The sequence below is a fragment of the Onychostruthus taczanowskii genome, unplaced genomic scaffold (assembly GCF_017590055.1).
Source record: "Onychostruthus taczanowskii isolate IOZ18803 unplaced genomic scaffold, ASM1759005v1 scaffold25, whole genome shotgun sequence".
Classification (NCBI taxonomy): Eukaryota; Metazoa; Chordata; class Aves; order Passeriformes; family Passeridae; genus Onychostruthus; species Onychostruthus taczanowskii.
The window spans coordinates 3,257,109-3,276,869 of NW_024499796.1; the positions used below are offsets into that span (position 1 = coordinate 3,257,109).

General features: G+C 45.6%; 1 protein-coding gene across 1 annotated transcript in view; it reads left to right on the forward strand.

The window, feature by feature from the left end:
* Nucleotides 1–19,761, forward strand: part of PAPPA (pappalysin 1) — a 177,508-nt gene that overhangs the window by 88,871 nt on the left and 68,876 nt on the right. The window contains exons 8-10 of the mRNA XM_041406962.1: nucleotides 717–845; nucleotides 2,442–2,533; nucleotides 15,545–15,741. Coding sequence (XP_041262896.1) covers nucleotides 717–845; nucleotides 2,442–2,533; nucleotides 15,545–15,741 — 418 coding nt within the window. The remainder of the gene's footprint in view (nucleotides 1–716; nucleotides 846–2,441; nucleotides 2,534–15,544; nucleotides 15,742–19,761) is intronic.

Consider the following 19,761-nt stretch of genomic DNA (forward strand, 5'->3'; position numbering starts at 1 on the left):
GAAGAAACCAGCTTTTTAATTCTTCTGTTTTAATGCCCATATGTGATGTGGATAACTTATTGGTCCATCACTGAAACATCCTCAGCTTACACTAATCATCACATTCCCACTGGCTCCAGGTGCAGCTCGATTGAGCTCAGGGCTGCTCAGGAAATAATGAGTATTTATAATAATAATAATGAGTAACAGGGTATTTTAAATTCCTTAAATTAACTGTGGCACAGACTTGCTGTCCCTGACATGGAACAGAAGTGTCCAAGGCTGAACACAGTGAGGAACAGGGCTGGTTCTTCAGGTGTTGAGGTACTGTTGACTGTTGGTGAGAATCTCAGTGTTTCCCACTGCTCATGGTGAGGGCTGGCACTGCCACGGTGTCACTGCAATGCCATCTCTGCAGCAGGTGGAGATGTAAGCAGCAACACACCAAAATAATTGTTTTCATCAGGAAATGGTTTAGCTGTCAGGTGGTCAAGAACTGCACCTATATCAGAGTTGTGCATAAATCAAGCATAGACAAAGGTAGTGCTTATTGTGCTCACAAAAAAAAAGACATCCAACCAAAAATTAATCACGTCAAAACAAGGTAGGATCACTGGGAGGAGCTGATTGAACTATACCTTCCTTTTTTGGCAGCCACAGCTCCAGTCCCTCTTTCTCTGCCCTTTGCTGCTGCTGCCTTTGTTGTATGAATGACTGACTTTCCTTTTGTCTGGCAGGGAGCTGAGCGACAGGACCACGTACAGATACCAGGTGGTCATTGTGTCCGGGATGGAGGAGAGCGAGCCATCCCCCGCCCTCGTTTATGTCTCTGGGAGTGGATACTGTGGAGATGGGATTATCCAAATGTAAGTCTGGAGTAAGCAAACAGATAAATCTGGGCACATCTCCTCAGCCAGAATCCGAGGCTAGGAAGGAATTGATGACCTCTGATGTCTCCTTAGGTTAGGCTGGCTCTCATCTGTAGATAATGACTCACGTGCTTGATGATTACCGGGATGATGACATTTAATTGTAATGTAGGCCCTTCTCTCCTGGCACCAGGAGATACAGACAGAGATACAGATAATGGAGTCCAGACAGCAGGATCGATAGGCAAGGACGCTCTGAGCTGTTTATGCTGTTTGCCCATGTATCTGTATCTTTATACATGGGTGTGACATTTCCTGCACAGACCTGGAGCTGGAAAAATTCACACAGCCTTCCATGCTGTCCCATGTGTGTGGCAGCTGGATAAAACCCTGCCACGTGCTGGGGCCAAGTGCCTGGTGCAACCCCTTGTTTGACTGACCACCAGAGCTGGGATGCATTTGGAAGTGATAGATTTGGCCTTGGAGGAAGAGTGCTGGGAATTGCATGTTCTCAATCAGCTCCCCTCTCTCACCAGACCCCAGGCCACTGAAAATGTAAAACAATCCTTCACAACTATGTTAGAGGTTATTCCTTTACTATGTTGGCCCTTAAGGCTGCTGCTTCAAAGCTTCCTGGCATTAGGTAATTTAATTATTTAAACTATGGAAGTAACAATAAGCAAGTGCTTAATCCAGCTAGTATTATTTGCTTGAAATAATGCTGATCAGCAATCACAGAGCACAGCTCTGTCAGATGATATACCTGGCAGCAAATATTTGCAGGAAGAGGCCCAACAGGCAAGGAAAGCAAAGAAAACAATCAAACAACATATGAATCCAGGGCAATCCTGGAAAGAGAGGTGGAGAAAGACAGATTAATTTTGCTTTACATAACTTTTCTGCTACTGTTATGTTTGCACATTCCTCAAACATCACTTGTGGCTTTGCAGCAAGTGTCAAACAATAGCTGAGCTGCCTCAGGAGCGAGCAGGAACCAGACTGTGTCACAGCTTGGTTGGTTGTGGCCCCACTTGCAGCTGTGGCAGCCCCTTTCTCATCTGGTTCCCACTCTTCTCCCCACATGCTGCCGCAGCCGTGTGGGTTGGCACAAGGCAGGACCCCATCCCCAACACCCCTTGCTCCCTGTTGACTGCTCTCCTCTGAGTTCTGCCACCTGGAATAGCCACACTCCAGGCTTTATGCCTTGTTATTCCCATGCTGGGGTCTTCCAGAAATCTGGAAGCCTGGCCCTTCCAGATTTAATACAAAGAGTTTTAGAGATTCCTGTTCTCTTTTTCCCCACCTGCTGAGCTACAGCCACACCAGCTATGAAGGAAGTTGCTCATATCCTCATCAGAGGACAGCAAGTGGTATCCACATGTGCAGCAGGGAGCTGGCCAAGCAAGCCTGTGAACCAGGAATGATGAAAAGGATGAAGCCAGGAGGCTCCCTTAAGGAGGAAGGGAGAGGTATTTTAGGGGTTGGCCACACAAAGCTGCTGTACAAGATATTAGGGCTTTGGGGTTCTTCAGAGGGGTTACACAGACCATGAGGTTGATGTTACTTTGCCTGCTGACTGCTTTTTGCCTGCAGAGAACTGGGGGAAGAATGTGATGACATGAACAAGATAAACGGCGATGGCTGTTCCCTGTTCTGCCTGCAGGAGTTGTCCTTTAATTGCATCGGTAAGTCTGGCTCAGAGCCCTCAGACCCACGGTGGGCAACAGCCCAGCACAGAGTGCAAGGGAAAAACCAGCAGTACTTTCAGCATTTCCAGCTGAAGAGTTGTCATGGGAGAGAGAAAAAAGGTGGAATTTGTAGGTTTGAAAGGTGAACATATCTTCCCAGCTTCTGGTCATTTTGATGGGAAATTGGTTCTGCTGGCTTTGAAACAGCCCAGGACTTAGGGCTAAGTCAGCCATTGTGGGACTGATCCAAAGCCCATTGAAGTCAGTGGGTGGTTTTCCACTGGCTTCAATAGGCTTTAGATCTGACTACGTGAGAAGACATGAACTGATTTTTTTTCTGGTAAACAGGAGGAGGAGTGAAAGGGGAAGGGACTGAGACCAGAAGCAAGTCCAGCTGAGGTCACACCTCCTTTGAGTTGCAAATCAATATCTGAGGATCAAAGGTCTGGCTAATCCCCTTTTTCAGAGGTGAAAACTACTTAATCAGATTTCATTTGCAAGCCTGGTTTGCTCTGATTAGCAAAACCTGTAAGCACAATGGCCGGAAGATGCTCGAGCTATCGGGGCTGCAGTTTCGAGATTTACATATTTATTAAACTCTCTAGGAATGCTGGGGACAGAGAAGGGAAATGGAGACCAATTTACACTGCACCTTCTGTGGAGTAGTCCCACGTTGTGGGGTTGCTTTTTCCACCCAGGGGTCTGTGACGTCTGGGAAAAAAACAAAACATGCAGGGCTTCAGGAATGAAAGTTAATGTTTATAAAGGGTCGGCTTTTTCTCAAGACATTTTGTGAGATTCCTTATCTGGACTGCCCAAGCAAACACCCTGCCCATGTAGTGATCCCGTGCCTTCAGCTCAGGGCATCCGTCCTCAGCAGATACTGTAGCGTTTGCAAGTCTGAAATTTGCTCTTTTTGGCAATTTGACCATTATCTCTTGTGCCTGGAGCAATGCAGAATGGACCTCACAGGCACCATGTTTCCTTTAGGTGGTAAACGGGACTGCTTGGCTCATCACAACAGCTACATTTTGACTTCCCCCATTGTGAGTGAGACTTGAGGCCTGATTTGGTGATGTACTTATTTACATATGTAAATAGTTCTATTGAAATCAGGGAAATTTATGGTCGAACCTAATTGAGACAATTGGTGGTCTTGGAGTTACATTTGTGTTTCAAGTAACTTGCTGCTTTAGAGCCTCAAGCACTACAAGATTTTAGTCATAATATTTTGAAAGTGGGATAAACACTTACGCAAATGTTTTGGGTTCCCCAGACACCACGCATGGTGTGAGGCCGGTTCCAGCAAGGCTTTGGGCTGGTGCTGGATGGTTGTGTCTGCATCACCCTGATCCACAGCAGGGCTGAATTCCTTAGTCCAGGTCTGTGTTTTGACCACATCCCAGCATTACATTAGGACATTACCCAGGTCCTCCCCTGTGCCCATCAGTTTTCCAGGAAACCAGGTGATGTGGGTTGGGTGGGAGCTGCAAAATGCTCCAAATAAGTCCATGGACAGGAGTAAGAGTGGGGTATCCCAAGCCTTGGACCACACAGTGGTGTCCTAGGGGTATGCAACACTCTGCTTTATGCCTTTATATAAAAACATGGGATTGGTTATGTTGGGAAAACCTTTAAGATCATGGAGTCCAGTTGTGTCATCCACTCACCATCATCCAACCATTCATCCACCATCCAACTCCAGGAACAGCAACAGGGCTTCCTGAGAGTGTGGAACAAGGCTGCCTGACAGCAGTCTGACTAGAAAATGAAGCAACTAAAACATACAGATTTTTCTACTCCATGACAGAGGAAGTGGGTTTTCAGATTTGCTTGTGTTGGAAAGGAGAGGGGAATTCCAGGGGCAAAAAAGTTGTTTGTTTGTCACGGGCTTTGGAAGGTTGTGGTTTGCACAGATCCTGGATTACAAAACAAATGATATCAAATTCCTTGTGAAATATTGAATATAGGGACTCAGATGAATCAAATTAGCTGAATCAAAGGGAAGGTGCAGGAACAGAGACCTTAAAAATGTTTGGTTGTGTGACTTCAAAAGTTGTGCTGGTGTGACTGCTGTGGTGGTGATGGGGTCAGTGTTTCTGCAGGGTCTGTGAGGGTAGCCCCACTGCTGTTTTCAGACAAACACAGCCTTCAGGTCTCTAGGACAGGTTCAGAGGAGCTAACACCTGTGAAACACATCTCGATGGCTCTTGTGGTGGCTGGACCACGTGAATTATGACCCCAAGAGCTAAAGAGACACTGCCAGTTTGTCTTTCAGACAAATGAACAGTGCTGATTTATATTCTGCTTGGTATATCAAGCATTAAAATCTCACCAGAAAATATAAAGATGTTGGGGAAGTGAGTGGCTGTACATATTGCATAATAAATAATAGTAAAAAAGAGCAGAAATTCAGCATTCTCCACAATCTAACAATATCACACCTAATCCTCTGCCTTAAGCTGAACCAAAGTCTTCTTTGATATTGGTGGGGTGTTTTCCTGAAAAACACAGAATTCTTGGGTCCCCGTTTCAGGAGCACAGAAAAATAAGTGTAATTTATTTCCATGTTTACAAGGCTAACACATGTTATAATCCTGTAGAACAACAAGCAGTTATTTCAGAGAGTGTTATTTTTTCAGTGATGTTCTTGTTGTATTATGTAGTTCTTCAGAGCCCCGGGAATCACTCCCCTTCACCAAAGAATTCAGTGAGCCTCAAACACATGTTCAGAGGCTTTGTTGAATCGGGGGCCTCAGGGTTTGATCTTGCAAATGCTTTCTTCCAGGCATGTTTCTGAACTACCACAAGGCATTCTTTAGACTTCAGCAAATCTAACCACAACAGTGAATGCAATGCTTGTCACAAATTGTCTGCAGGATTGGGTCCCACGTGGCTGGAAAGAACTGCTAAACATTTTGTTTGCTAAAGACAGGGCTGAAGGGGCGTCGTGGGCGGGTTCCAGAGGAGGAGGTTTAGCAAAGCCCAAGTGGGCTCCTGCCTGCTAAAGCAGAGACCACGCAAGTCACCTCACTTGGTAGGAGAAAAATACAACAGAGCCCGCAAGCACCACCAGGCTTTAGATTCAGAGACATGAATCACAGAATAATTTAGGTTCAGAGGAGTCTCTGGAGGTCTCTGGTCCAAGGAGAGCCAACTTCAAAGTTAGAACCAGCTTCAAAGTTGGAGCATGTTGCTCAGGGTCATGTTCAGCTGCGTTCTGGATATTTCCAGGGATGGAGGCAGCCTGTTTGCAGGTGTCCCTTTGCCTCTCTCACTCCCTTTGCCTTTTAGGATCATGGGGTTTATGGGCTTTTTTACTTGGTCCAACTTTCCTTTGACTAAATGGCACAAGGCTCTCAAGACACTATGCACTAGTGCCTGTAATAAAATTACACTTCTTTTTATTTTTAGTCTTGCTTTTGTTTTTCCTCCTTCTTTCCTCTCTAATCAGATAACAGTGGATCAATCTGCTCTGCCAGGGAGGAGGGGCGCGGGGGAAGGAAGGAGGGAGGCAGGGAAGAAAACTGTGTGGTCTCACTGTCAGGCTGTCCTGGCCTTCTCCAAGCACAAAGCTGAGCAACAGAAAACAGAAAAGATTAATAGCATTTTCTTCCTGCAACATGCTGAAGAGCGACAGTGAGATTAATTAATTAATTAATGGAAGCATCTGGCAGTGCTCCGTTTTTTAAGTTCTGCAGCACTCTCGCCCTTCCCCATCATGAAATTTATCATCTCTACCTTTTCTCTCCCCTCCACCCCCAGCCGCTTCCTGTAGTGGATTTTGCATATTTTTCTTTTTTCCACACAGAATTTGGTCCCATGGGGAAAGTTTCACTTTGCCTTTTGATTAGTAGGAGACAGGTGATTCCAAGCCATGTCTGTGTGACTGATGCACCCCTCTCCTACCTCTGGGCTGCTTTCCTTTCACCTTGCCCCGATCACTCTGGGGATAACAGATTTTTGTGGTTACCGCGGATCTCAGCCAAGTTCAACCTGACGTGTCCTGTGTAAAACAGACCCCATTTTGTAAGAGTTATGATTCACAGTGGTGGGAACCCAGGGCTTAGCACTTGATCCATTCCCAGCGGAGTGCTGAGAAATGGGTGTCTGAGGCACAGCTGAGCACCTTGTCCTTGGCGTGCACTCTCCCACACACCAGTGCTGCACACCCAGATATATGTGGGACATTGAAAAAGAGCCCGGCTTTCATTTGCATTCCTTTTGTGTAGTGGGATGTGCATTATGCATTGATTTAGCTCACCAGTGCTGAAGAAAGAGAAGGATATAATAAAAAAGATGCAGAGATCAATAAAAAGGGAGGGAGGGGGAGAGAAAGTAATATGAAAAGAGATGAGTAAAGACTGATAGACACATTGAAACACAGCTGGGAAGTAGCTCCAGAACTTCTATCTCCCCTTAAGTTTGCCAGGTAATTTATAGGGGTTTCAGTCACATCTTATTGGTGTTATTATTGCTATACTTTATCTCCTTTACTTATGAGGGACTCTTGGCTAAAGCCTTTTTACAGCAACACAGGGCAGTGCTTCCACTGAACTTCCAGATGGGAGTGGTCACCCTGAAGAATGGGAATGTTTCAGGTTAGACACACATCTCAGTGGTGTATGGATTCAGGGCCTCAGGGATATAAAATACAAAGAAAAGACAGAGAGCAGAGGCAAAGAGAAAATAAATATATCTAACTCTTGAATTTACCACCAATTTCTGGCATGCTTGAAACATTAGTCACCAGTGGTTTTTCAGGGAGAAGTATGATTTTAATTTGACAATGATCCTTAAACACCTTTTCTTTTGCTCCTGCTTGGCCCCAAATGTTTTTCTGCTACCTTACAAATCTGGATCTGTCTTCCTCCTCCTCAGAGGCCTCTCCCTCCAGCTGTGAGCCTTACCTTTGTGGGAGCTCTATCCTTTACCTCTCCCATTATCCATAAATTAAGCATAGCACTTTCCCCTAATCTTATTGTTTGGCGGGCTGCATTGCATTCAGGGAAATGATTAATATTCATGAGCTTGCTATCTCTGTTTGGTGCATAATCCTCTGGGGAAATTGCCGTGTTAAATGAGTGACACAAACCTAATTTTATATGTCTTTTCTTTCCTTTCTTTCTTTTTCCTTTTTTCCCTTTCTGACAGAGAAGTAATGTGCTTAAAATAAATTGATGGATGACCATCCATATTCATTGTGGGCATGCTTTGAGAGCTCTCCCATCCTCTCCCCCTCCCTTCCTCATACTACTGCACAGGAACACAGCTTTGGCTGCCCAAACCGTGGCCCCATGCAGCAGCTAATGGTGATTTTGCCTTCTTTCACCAGCATTAAATAGGCCTTGGCTGACCCTGCCGAGGGCTTTCACTAGAACAACAGCATGGGAGAAACAGAGCCACCTTGCAAGAGAAACTCAGCATCTCCCAGGGCATCAATAAGGTGAAAGCATTGACCAAGGAGCTTGGGAAAGAGTGTTGCTGTTGTTAAAGCAGCTGGGGTTCTATAACAGAATTTCATGGCAAATAGTCATGAATTTACTGGCCGGGGTTATTCAGATGATATTTGTGTGACTCCTTCAGCTTAAGGCAAATACTTTGATGCTGACTGTTTCCTGCAGCTCGCAGAAGTGTGGCTGCATGTTCTGAAATGTCTAAGCACTCATTTGGCAAGTTAGTAATCACAGCATCCTCGTAAAGTCTCTTAAAGTGATTTTCAGACTGTCATCATTAATAGTGCAATCCTAGGAAGTCCAGCTGAGCCACAGAGCAGAGAGAGCAGACGTCTCAGGCAGCAAAATACAAAGGACAGATGCTTTTTTGTGGGGGAGAATGTGGGCTGGAGTGGTATTTGCCTGCATTTTTCCCTAGGCCAGTGACTCCAACCCAGCTCAATCCAGCTTCAGTTTTTAGGACACAGCTACAATGACAGTCCAGCAGGAGAGCTACTCCTCTGCTTGTTGCATCCCTCACACATTACTCTCCGTGGATCTGAGAGGCTTCCACAGCTGGTCAGACTCCCATCCTGAGAGCATCCTTTGTGACTCAACAACAACTGTGCTGAGGATGAGGCTGAGCACAAGACCTTCCTTTGCAGTAACATACAACTGCATGCACAAACAAGCAGTTTGTTTTCACTGGAGAATGGCACCTCTGGGTTTTTACTCTTGTGTTCTTCCTCCCAAACAAGTGTGCCAGGTTCCTCAAGGGGCCATGCTGCCCACCTTTCTCATGGTCATAATGGTTACGCCCTTGTGTGACAGAAATCTCAAGACTTTCAGTAGAACAGTTTCCAAGTTAAGCTGGTAAATCTGCATAATATCAAAATCTTCTTGGCACTGTTTTATCCAACCAGCCAGGGAGGGAAACAAGGTGAGGTAGGAAGAGAACATATGTGTTAGTGCTCTTACAGCAATACCTGGTTGCCAGGGGTTGGAGATGGCTGTGTTGGGTCCTGTTGGCCATGCCTAGTTGCCATCTGTTGGCCATTCCTGGTTGCCGGGGTTGGAGATGGCTGTGTTGGGTCCTTTGGCCATTCCTGGTTATCAGGGTTGGAGATGGCTTTGTTGTGTGCTGTTGGCCATTCCTGGTTGCCGGGGTTGGAGATGGCTGTGTTGTGTCCTGTTGGCCATGCCTGGTTGCCAGGGTTGGAGATGGCTGTGTTGTGCCCTTTGGCCATTCCTGGTTACCAGAGTTGGAGATGGCTGTGTTGTGTCCTGTTGGCCATGCCTGGTTGCCAGGTAGAGGTAGCTGTGTTGGGACCTATTGACCATTCCTGGTTTCCAGATGGCTGTGTTGTGTCCTGTTGGCCATGCCTGGTTGCCAGGTAGAGATAGCTGTGCTGGGTCCTGTTGGCCATTCCTGGTTGCCAGGGTTGGAGATGGCTGTGTTGTGTCCTTTGGCCATTCCTGGTTGCCGGGATTGGAGATGGCTGTGTTGGGTCCTGTTGCCCATGCCTGGTTGCCAGGGTTGGAGATGGCTGTGTTGTGTCCTGTTGGCCATGCCTGGTTGCCGGAATTGGAGATGGCTGTGTTGTGTCCTTTGGCCATTCCTGGTTGCCGGGATTGGAGATGGCTGTGTTGTGTCCTGTTGGCCATTCCTGGTTTCCAGGGTTGGAGATGGCTGTGTTGGGTCCTGTTGGCCATGCCTGATTGCCAGGGTTGGAGATAGCTGTGTTGTGTCCTGTTGGCCATGCCTGATTGCCAGGGTTGGAGATAGCTGTGTTGTGTCCTGTTGGCCATGCCTGGTTGCCAGGTAGAGATAGCTGTGTTGTGTCCTGTTGGCCATGCCTGTTTGCCAGGGTTGGGGATGGCCACTTTGGCAGTGATAGCTCAGACAAGGTCTTGCTAACACTGCCAGCTATGGGAAATATCCTTTCTCTTAAGTGACAAAGACTCATGTTCTTGGAGGTGAAATATCAAATTTCAGTGCCGGGCTCTGCGAGGGAATTGTAATTGTATCTGTCTGCAGCAGGCAGATCAATTGCATAATTCTGGTGCTCCGACTGCTATATCATAGCGAGGAGCCGAGTCCCACCACACAAAGAAAGCCAGTCACACCCAGGAATGCATTTCCACAAGCAGTTGAATTACCAGGGAGCCTCACTCTGCAAAGGCATTATCCCTGCCTGCTCTGCTCAGGAGATGCTCAGACATGATTGTCATATTGCACGGAAAAAAAGCCTCCTGCGAGGCCCCTGGATGTTCCGCAGTAGATTGCGACACCCACACTGCATTCATTTCCAAGGTGTCTGTTTTATTTCATTGAAGGAAGACGTCACCATTTATTGATATGTGACTTTATTCTGAAAGGTCTGCCCAAGCTCCATGTAATGGTTTTCCTCCTTTCAATCAGAACATCCAGGAAGGAAAGTAACTCTTGAATATTTTACTGTAGCAGGAAATATCTCTGTCTCTCCCTTCTTTAATATTAAAGAAGAGATTAGCAGATATCCTGGAAGCAGGCCATATTATTCACTCTCTTCCCACTGAAGCCAAAGGTGAAACTCCCATAGAAATAAATGGAGCAGGTTCTGCGGTCACTCAGCCGCCGAGTTCATGTGATCTGCAGTGGAATTATTTCCCTTTTTGTGATAGAAACCTCTGGATACATTTCTCCTCCTCTGTGTGAACATAAACACCAGTACTGGAGATGCCGATTAAGTGACGTGGTGGTAAAACCCTGCTTCTGCAGAAGCTGCTGACTTTGGTGAGCCTGGGGTTTGGCCTTTGCTGTGTCTGAAAGCCTGCACACCTCTGGACAGACCTTTCAGGGGTTAAAATGCAAATCTTGTTCCATTCCAAGAATTTGTTACTCTGAGACAATGCTTCTGCATTTTTGTTGTCCCCCCCCCCTTTTTTTTTTCCTTTTTTTTCTTTTTTCTGGACAAATAGTTATGTGGCATGAGGCTTGTTATAGTTGGAAACATCCCTAAGTAAACAGCTGAGCTTAAAAATACTTCTTTTTTTTTGTCTGGCCTTTTAAAAAAATGGTAATTACTGCACAAAAGAAGACTATGCCGATGCCAATCACTATGTCCTGGCTGAAAACAGGAAACTGCCCCCAGTGTCTGTCCCCAGCACTTTGATGACCCTGCTCAGACATTCAAAGCCTTGTTTGAGGATGTGCCCTGTGCTATGAATTGGATCTCTTTATCTCTTTTTTTTCTTTATTTCATGAGGTCCAAGGCTGCCCATCACAGATAAGTGTATATCCTGCCTGTCTGCTTGCTGGCCTCTATAAGTCTTCACTCATTTTGCTGATGATTTTCCAGCTTCTCCTCAAACTGGTAAAGGAGATGGGGAGCTACCTGCTTATCCAGACCTGCTCTGGTACATGCTTCCCAGTGCTCACTAAACCACCTGTGTTATCTCAGGCATCCTTTCATTTCTGAACTCCAGAGGAGGGATCTGTATTCGGTACAAAAAGCTGCCTCTTGAACTGTGCTCAGGCAGCTTAGGAAGAAAGGAGAGATGGAGTTTGCATAATTTTCTGGTGCAACACACAAGAGCCCCAAGACTATTTTGGATCTTAAAGCCTGACTTCAGGAGTTAGCAAAACAGGTCTTGCCAATTTGTTTCCTCAAGTCACACTTCTCCAGGTTGATGCTGCCACAGAACCTCCTTCAAGGTTTCCCAGATGTCACAGAAATCTTTGCTGAAGTGGAGACTGCCTTTTCCCAAAACAAGGGCAAGACAGGAGCTTTGGTTTAGCCCTAATGTTTTTCTGCCTTCAGTAAGAATTTTCTAAAGGAAAAGGAGCTTGGGCTGCCTGAATGAAAATGTGTTCCCCTAGTTCAGCTCAGCATCCTCCATCATCTGTTGTTAATCCCCCAGAGATGCTCTCTCCTGCTGCCAGGTGCTATGCCTGCAGATGTTTTACTGTTCTAGATTTCAGCTGGATTTCCAGGCAACTGCTTTTTAATTTTTTGAAGTAATTTCTTCCTTGAGGACAAATCAGATATCTTTTGTGTTCCTTTCTTCCATATCTCCTTCAGTCAGATGTATCTTAGGAGGGCAAAGTCCATGGTGTTGATGAACACAGTCCATGGTGTAGGTCATGCATGATCAATCCCCAACAATCACCAGGTCTTGGAAGCCTCTGGACCTCTGTGGAGACAACAATTAGCTCATGTTGCCAAGGCCATGGATGCATTTAGTGTCACAGAAGTTAAGAAGAGAACAGAAAAAGCATTTTTCTGTTCATCATTATAGGAATAAAGCCATTAGCTACTTATTCCTAGAAATACACCACTCCTGACACTGTCCTCTCTGGCTCTGAGCCATAGGACTCTATGAATATTACTGAGCTCTGTTCCTACCACTGAAGAAAGGGAAAAAGCTTGTTAGCTTTATTTTGTGAGGGCAGTTGTAGGAAGAAACAATCTGGTTCTTCTTTGCTTTGCTTATGAAAATGTAAAGCTCAACACGTAACCTGCCCATCATCCAAGACCACCAGAGTCAGAGCTGGTGCTCAACACCTGAAGGAAGAACCTCTGCTAGTTTTTGATAGCCCACACAGTGATGCACCACATTGGGCTGTTGAAGGTTGGTGCCCTTGTGCCTGGGAATGATTTAATGACAATCCCCTGTTTGCCATCACTCAGAACTGGGAAGCCCACTGGCAGGAAAGGCCTTCCCCTCTTCTCACGGGCACTCCCCTCAATGCAGAGTTCTGCACACTGTGTGATGAGTCAATAGTGAGAGCAACAGATCTTCCTTAAAAGTAACCAGGGTTGTAAAGCCAGTTTCCCTCATCATTTTTCAGAGCACACAAAGGTGAGTGGGTGCCTCATCTCTCAGCTTCTGTGCATGCTGCTGTCCCATGGATGCAGTGGCACTCCAGGGCCAGCACAACTCCAGAGCTCATGACAGTGAGCAGTTCTGCAGTTCAGCAGGACTTGGTTAATCATTTAGGCAGCCCCCATTTAATTCAGACATCTCAGGCTCTCTGTTTGGTTCCTCCCTCGGGTTTTGCAGACTCTGAGCAGACAGATTTATTGGGGTCTTAGGCATAATCAGGAACAAATTAGCCTCTGTTAGGATCACACACTGTCCTGGATCACAGCTATTCAGGGGCTGCTTTCCCCTCCATGTGAGTATGAATTAAGTCATCGGGCTGAAGTAGGCCTTGAGTATTCTTTTATCCCAAACACATGATCTTATCAGAAGCCCATTACGTTTATCATCGCATTAGGAGGGAGCATTTGGAGCCAGTGCAGGAGTGTGTTGCTCTATAAATGCTGTGCTTACTTCAGTGCCTGTCGTGAAAAGAAGTCAGTGCTTTGGGAAGGCCGGGAAACACTGTCTAAATGCATGTGCCTAAAATTAGGCTGTGAGTTTGTGGGTATGTGTTTCATGGGGGTGGCTGAGTCGGGGATGTGTAAAGGGAGCGCCCGTGCGTTTGTGTGTCAGTGTTTCTGTCAGCGTGGGTGTGCAGCAGGGTGGTTATGTTTCACTGTATGTGTGCATATCTGACTGTGCATATGTTTATAGGCTGAAGGTCAGATCTTTTTAACAGGGTAGGTATTTTCCTTTCATCCCCCCACCCCTTTTTACAGAAATAAGCCTCTTTTCATAAAATGACAAAGTGCTTTTTTCCAAAAATACATATTTGCATCTGTTTGGCATTTGGTTCTGAGGATTTTTGATTGCTGATCTCAGTCTTTTTAGGGCTGAACATTTTTCAGAGATTTCTGTTGGGCCTCTCACTCAAACTGGGACATAGTGGGTAAGCCAATTAATTGTATCCTAGTGTCATGATACCTGACTTATGCCTTGATGTGGGAGAGGAACAGAACAAGAGATGCAGAAGAAGAAGGTGAGGGAACCGAGAGTTTGTCTCCATGGCCATCATGGTGACATTCTCATTCCACCCATTCCTTGAGCTAGCCAGACACAGGGCATGGCTGTCCCAGGGATGAATGAGCCCCATGGGGGTGGCACTGCTGGGTTGCCTTAGGGCCCATCAGCACATCCACCCAGACACCCCAGGAGCCATTGTCATCTCTTGTCTGGGAAACACTCCCCCAAGCCCTCCTCTGAGCACTTTGAGGGGTGGGATATATGTTTGGTGGCTCCCAGACAAATTAAGATGTTAAGATGTGACACGTAAGGTCGAGAAATTTGGCAACCCTGGGAATATTCATTCAGGACTGCACTCATACAGCTGAAACACTTCCAGACTTGTGCTTCTTTTCCCAGCTCAGATCTCAAATACACAGTTCCCTAAATTTATCCATGTACACAAGTTGTCCACAGAGGCTGTGATGAAATCAAATCATAATGCCATTTTTCCCTGATAGACTTCGCTATTCTTTCAAAGCCATCCTCTCAAAGACCTGGAATCTTGCACAGGAGGAAAAGGAGTGAAAGTCATTAAATAATTGAATAGCAATAAACTGATGTTTTCTGGCTCATGATGGTATTTCACTGTGTAAACCAGGAGAAAAAATAAACAGGGGACTTAGTAGATTGGAAGTAGCTCAAAATTGAGCAGCCCTTGGATTTTCTGACACCTAGCTCATGATAGTCCAATGCTACTGACAGGATTCTCCATAGGGATCCTTTCCATCAGTCCAGCTAGCAGCTCTGGCTAATTTCCTACCGTTTTTTTCAACAGGCTTATTTGCCAGACAAAAATACAACAGGCTGTCAGAACTGGATACCTCTGGGGACTGGCAATGATAATACAATACAAAATAGGATACCAACAGGTCAAAGGTTTCCATTTCACAGAGTACTCTAATGACTGAAAGTCATTATTGCTATGCAGTCTGTTTGAAAAGAGTAGATGGATCTCAGTTCAGTTTTTAATGGGCCAGTGTTACAGAAACAACCTCAAAAATTTGGCATCTTTGTTGGCAGTCTCATTAGAGAAGCCACAGAATAAATGGGCAAGGATAATAAAGTCTCCTGCTGCTTTTGATCCTTTCAGGTCAAATCTGAGTCATGGTGGTTGAAGCCGTGTGTTTATGTGGCAAACTCACCCTCACACTGTGTGTACTGTATCTGCCTTGGATAAACAGATCTGTTTGGCCCTTTGGTCACTACAACTGTGAACTTGGAAGTTTTCTCCTTCTCTACAGCCACAGTTGCTGTTGTTGCTGTTGATTTGCAGATGTCTTTTAAAAACAAAAAGGGAAACATTTTAGACCAAACCCTCTGCTGGCATTTTTCCATTCCAGCTGGTGGAATTATTCCAACACCCACATTTGCCTGTCTATGTATTTTCTCTCTCTGCTTTCTTCTATCTCTTTTAAAAGGAGATAGATGAAAATAAGCAGAACCCCCCAAACATTAGGAAATATCTTCAGGGAATTGCCCAATACAAAAGTTGGCTATTGTTGCTTGGCTTTATTTAAATCACCTTGGTATGACCTAGAAGTGACCAATGCTTCCACCTCCCAGTGACCTGACACAGCAGATACACGACCACTGATGGTATCAGGTCCTAGGAACTACCCTGAAGACACATGTAGTTTGTTTTCTCTGTTTCCCCTGGCAGATGAGCCCAGCAGGTGCTATTTCCATGACGGCGATGGAGTCTGTGAGGAATTTGAGCAAATGACCAGCATCAAAGACTGTGGCGTTTACACTCCCAAAGGCTTCCTGGATCAGTGGGCTTCCAACGTCTCTGTCTCACACCACAGTGACCAGCAGTGCCCAGGGTGGGTGGTCATTGGTCAGCCAGCTGCAACCCAGGTAAGGACAGCGTGTTCCTCTTCCTCTCCTGCAAGTCCAGCAAGGAGCAATGATCTCAGGTGGAGCTCAGTGGTCAGCGTTCAGGGGTGCTGTTACCTCTGCCTGTTCACTTGTTGCTTCACCAAGGATGGCTCCTGGCAGCAACTTCTCTCTTTCTGAGCCTGATTAGTAGTGATGAGTTGAAATTCAGTCCCAGTCACCCAACTGGAACTGGCTGAAGTTGTGGCTGGGTTGATTCTATGAGCTGTGCAGGAGTCACCTCTCCCAACCATCATCACCTCAGAGATAGACGGGCTCTTCACAGCAAGCACAGGGAATGAGCTTGTGGCAATGAGTTCTGAAGGCTAATGCTGAATAATACAAAAGAGTGTTCTTTCTTTTTTAATAGTTTTGTGTTTTCTGCCTCCCAGTTCCATAAAAGCACCCTATTGTTCTATTCTGAGAAAGGTCCTGTCCATTCCCAAAGCCATTCATTAGCTTTAACCCCCTTCTCCTATGTCTCCTTTGTAACATAAATAGCTCCAGTTACCATAACTTTACTTTTTGTCTCTTTGAGAGAATTACATCCAAATGAGTTCAAAAAAACATTAGATAGATGTCTGGAAAACAGAGCTGTACATGAGCAGATGCAGCAGTTCAGATGCAACCTGATTTGGGAAAGTCCACATTGCTTGTTGATGATTTTTAGAGGGAAAGGCTCTTCATATATAAGAGCTGCTTTGTATATTCCTTCTTCCGCCCCCACTGTTGTTCCTTATTAGAGACAGAGAACTTATCACACTAATCAACTTTGGCTGACTTATGGTTGGATGCAGAAAAGTTTTTCTAAGAATCTAATTATCCAAGAGGTGTCCTGAGTGGGCAGTGTAGAGAGGAGTGCCGTGTCACAGATATGACAAGCAGATCTCTCTGTGAATAGTAAATGTTAAGCATTTCCAGTTGGCTTGCAAGAGAAAACATCTTTATGCAAGAGACTTGGCCTTGCTCACATTGCACAAGTCTGTAACAAATTAATGACCAGGTCAGTTCTAAATGCACAAAGCGTGGTTAGCTGGCAGAGAATCAAGACAGAATCCCAAGCCCAGTATTGACTTTTTGTCATTGTCTCATTTGTTATTTCACACTGTAAAAGGAACTTTCCTCTGGACCCTTGCTTGTGCCTTCACAACTTCCTCCTCATTCAAGTTCCCTGTGCAGACCAAAGGCCAGTGGCTCCAGTTCAGGTGCTGCTTTTTGGACACGTCCCCAGGCATTCTGTCCCCCTGCAGCTGCTCCAGAGCTGCCCTGATTTTCTCTGAAGCACTGGTAGGAGCTCAGCCACACCACACAGTAGGTAACATATGTGGTGGAAAAACCACCACCACGCACACACACAACACAAAGCCCTGCTGTGTAGCCACAACTCAGGCGTGTTTGTTGTACCCAGTTGAGATGAAGTTGTCACAGTGCAGTTGTCACAGCCTTGCTTGGAGAAAAAAAAAAAAAAAAAGGCAAAAAAAGCTGTTGTATTTATAGGCAGAGCAGTGGCATATCACACACTGGCAGAGTGAATGGGAACATGCCTCCTGTTATTGCCTGGCCCCTGGGGAGATAACAGTGTGCTATTTACTTCCAGCAAAAAGAATTTTTGCTTTAGCTCAGCTGGTCCTATTACACCAGTTTGAGTGCATGGGGTTCATTGACCTTTTTAATCATATAGATGATGGGAAAGTTTTTGTTTCCCCCAGGAACAAGACAGTTGTCTTGGGAAAGCACCTGACTTGTCACTCTGGAGAGGTTAGATGGGGCAGCAGGTCATCAGTCTGTTAGCTTGTGGAGATGAAAATTAACCTAAGGTCTCCACTAATCGCTGCATGTAATGATCACTGGTGTGTAAACATGTTTGGCTTCATTATCTGCACAAGCACTGAGCCTTAGGGGTTTTCTGTATTGATGAAAAGAGCACCTTTCCTCACCCAGATACCTTTCAGAGTAGGTTGTGTGCTTGTTGGTCTTGTGCAAACTTTTCGTGTTGTTGCTGGGTAGCTTCCTGATTAATCAGAGTGGTATTTGTGTTGGCTTCTCATCAGGAATGCCATGAAAGGTATGTTTGAGTGCAGTACCCAGCAATATACAGAATACATAAGCTGCCTGTTTGTCAGCCATCCCCACCTCTCATCCTTGCCCCAGTGTTCTCAAGGTGCTTTAAAACATTTTAAGCATGTCCTGACTTAAAATGTTTCTCATCCTTGGATATCTTAATGCCAGGTTCTCTGCATGACTATCATAGTTCTGTCAAGGCTTTTTCTGAGTAGTTTGCGTCCCAGGTTGGTTGGTTGTTGTGGTATCTCTCAGCAATATCTGCCCATGCGCCTTGTTTACCTGTTGGGGGATTGCTGATAAGCACAAGCTGGAGAGCACTTTCTTGTTGTTGTAGGGCTGTTTCTGTGACCTCTCTGCTCAGTTCACTGCAGACATTGCCCATGTCTGCAGCTGGCTTTTCCTTAGATACTTAGTTATTAGTTTGAGATGGCTCTTACATCACTTGTTAGTGTGAGGCTGCCGACTGGCAACATAGTAAGGGAGATAAAAAAGCAAGTTCCCAGTATAAGATTTGTTTTGAACAATAAAACGCTTACAAAGAATGACACAGTCTTGGCGAAGAGATACAGATTTGAAAAATGGAAAGGTCAAACAGCCCCCCCCTTTAAACAATCGCCCTTTCTGCAGAAGCAAGACTGAGAGACAGCCACTTCTACTTTCCTGGCAGCCACCCTTCAGTGCTGATTAAGAAATATTCTCAGTACTGACAGCATCATATTCAGAGCCAAAGAGGGCCAGTCAGCAATATTGCACCAGCACAGAAATGCAAACACCAGTGCAGGGTAGTTTTGCAGTTTGATTTCTAATCTTGTGTCTTCCACAGACCTGGAAGCAGATGCTGCTCACTACCTGTTGTCAGCTGCAGGAGGAATTCAGCAATAATGGCTTTCCTCATTCTTGAGCTGGTTTTTTTCCCCCCTCCTGCTTCTGCTATAAGTTTGCAAACAGCCTCTCCTTGCACATCAGTTTTCCTTTCCCACAGTTTATGCCGGGTGAGTGCATTAGCTCCTGTTAGTCTCTCTTGCTGGAGTCAGGTGTACTGAGCAGGGGGATTTGGATATTTTGCTAAGGCCTCTGGAGGAAGCCTCTGACAGGCCTATTCCAGGAGGGATGCTCCAGCTGGGGTGAGCAGAGCACAGGCAGATGAGTGCAGCCTGATCACAGAGCACTGGAGATGCCATTTCTTCTTTCCTCTTGCTGGTGGCACTCCTGCTTTTGGAGAGCTGATTGACCTGAAGCTTCCCTTTGGGCCTTTACAACAGAGAATTATAGGAAGGGACTAATGGGTCTTTAGGTGGCTGATTCCTGACCCTGTTACTCCTGTCACAGACAAGTGTGCTCAAGACTTGGCTGTTGGTATGGGTTGGTGATTTAGAGAGACAGTCTCCCAGGAACTGCCTTTTGTTGCATTTCTTCCCAGCTGTGCAGAAGCTGTTTAGACCAAGTAACCATATATATATATATATATATATATATATATATATAATCTTTTTTTTTTGCCTTATGCCATTGTTTGAGGTTGATTTTCCAGTGTATGGAAAAAGCCACACAGCTCAGGCACAGTTAACAGAACGGGGACTCTTTCCCAAGGCTGCTGGGCACAGACAGATCCTGGGATTCGTTTTCATTCCCGGACTAAAGAACACACCCTGTTCTCCTCTGGGTACCCCACAGGGGCTTCTATGGAGTAAGAAGTTGTGGAAAAGGATTCTTATTACATCTTTCCCACAAACAGAGGCCCCCTCCTGCCCCATTACCATTCCCACAATTGCACTCATCCAGACTTGCTGCAGCAAACCTTCCACCAGCAGCAAAGATGTCTAAAATTGCAGTACGTCTGGAATAGCCCACAAAAGGAGAAGACAGGAGCACAAAAATATCCTGACTACTAAAAGAAATAACATGGTAGAGCAAGGGCTCCAAGAGTGGTAAGAAAAT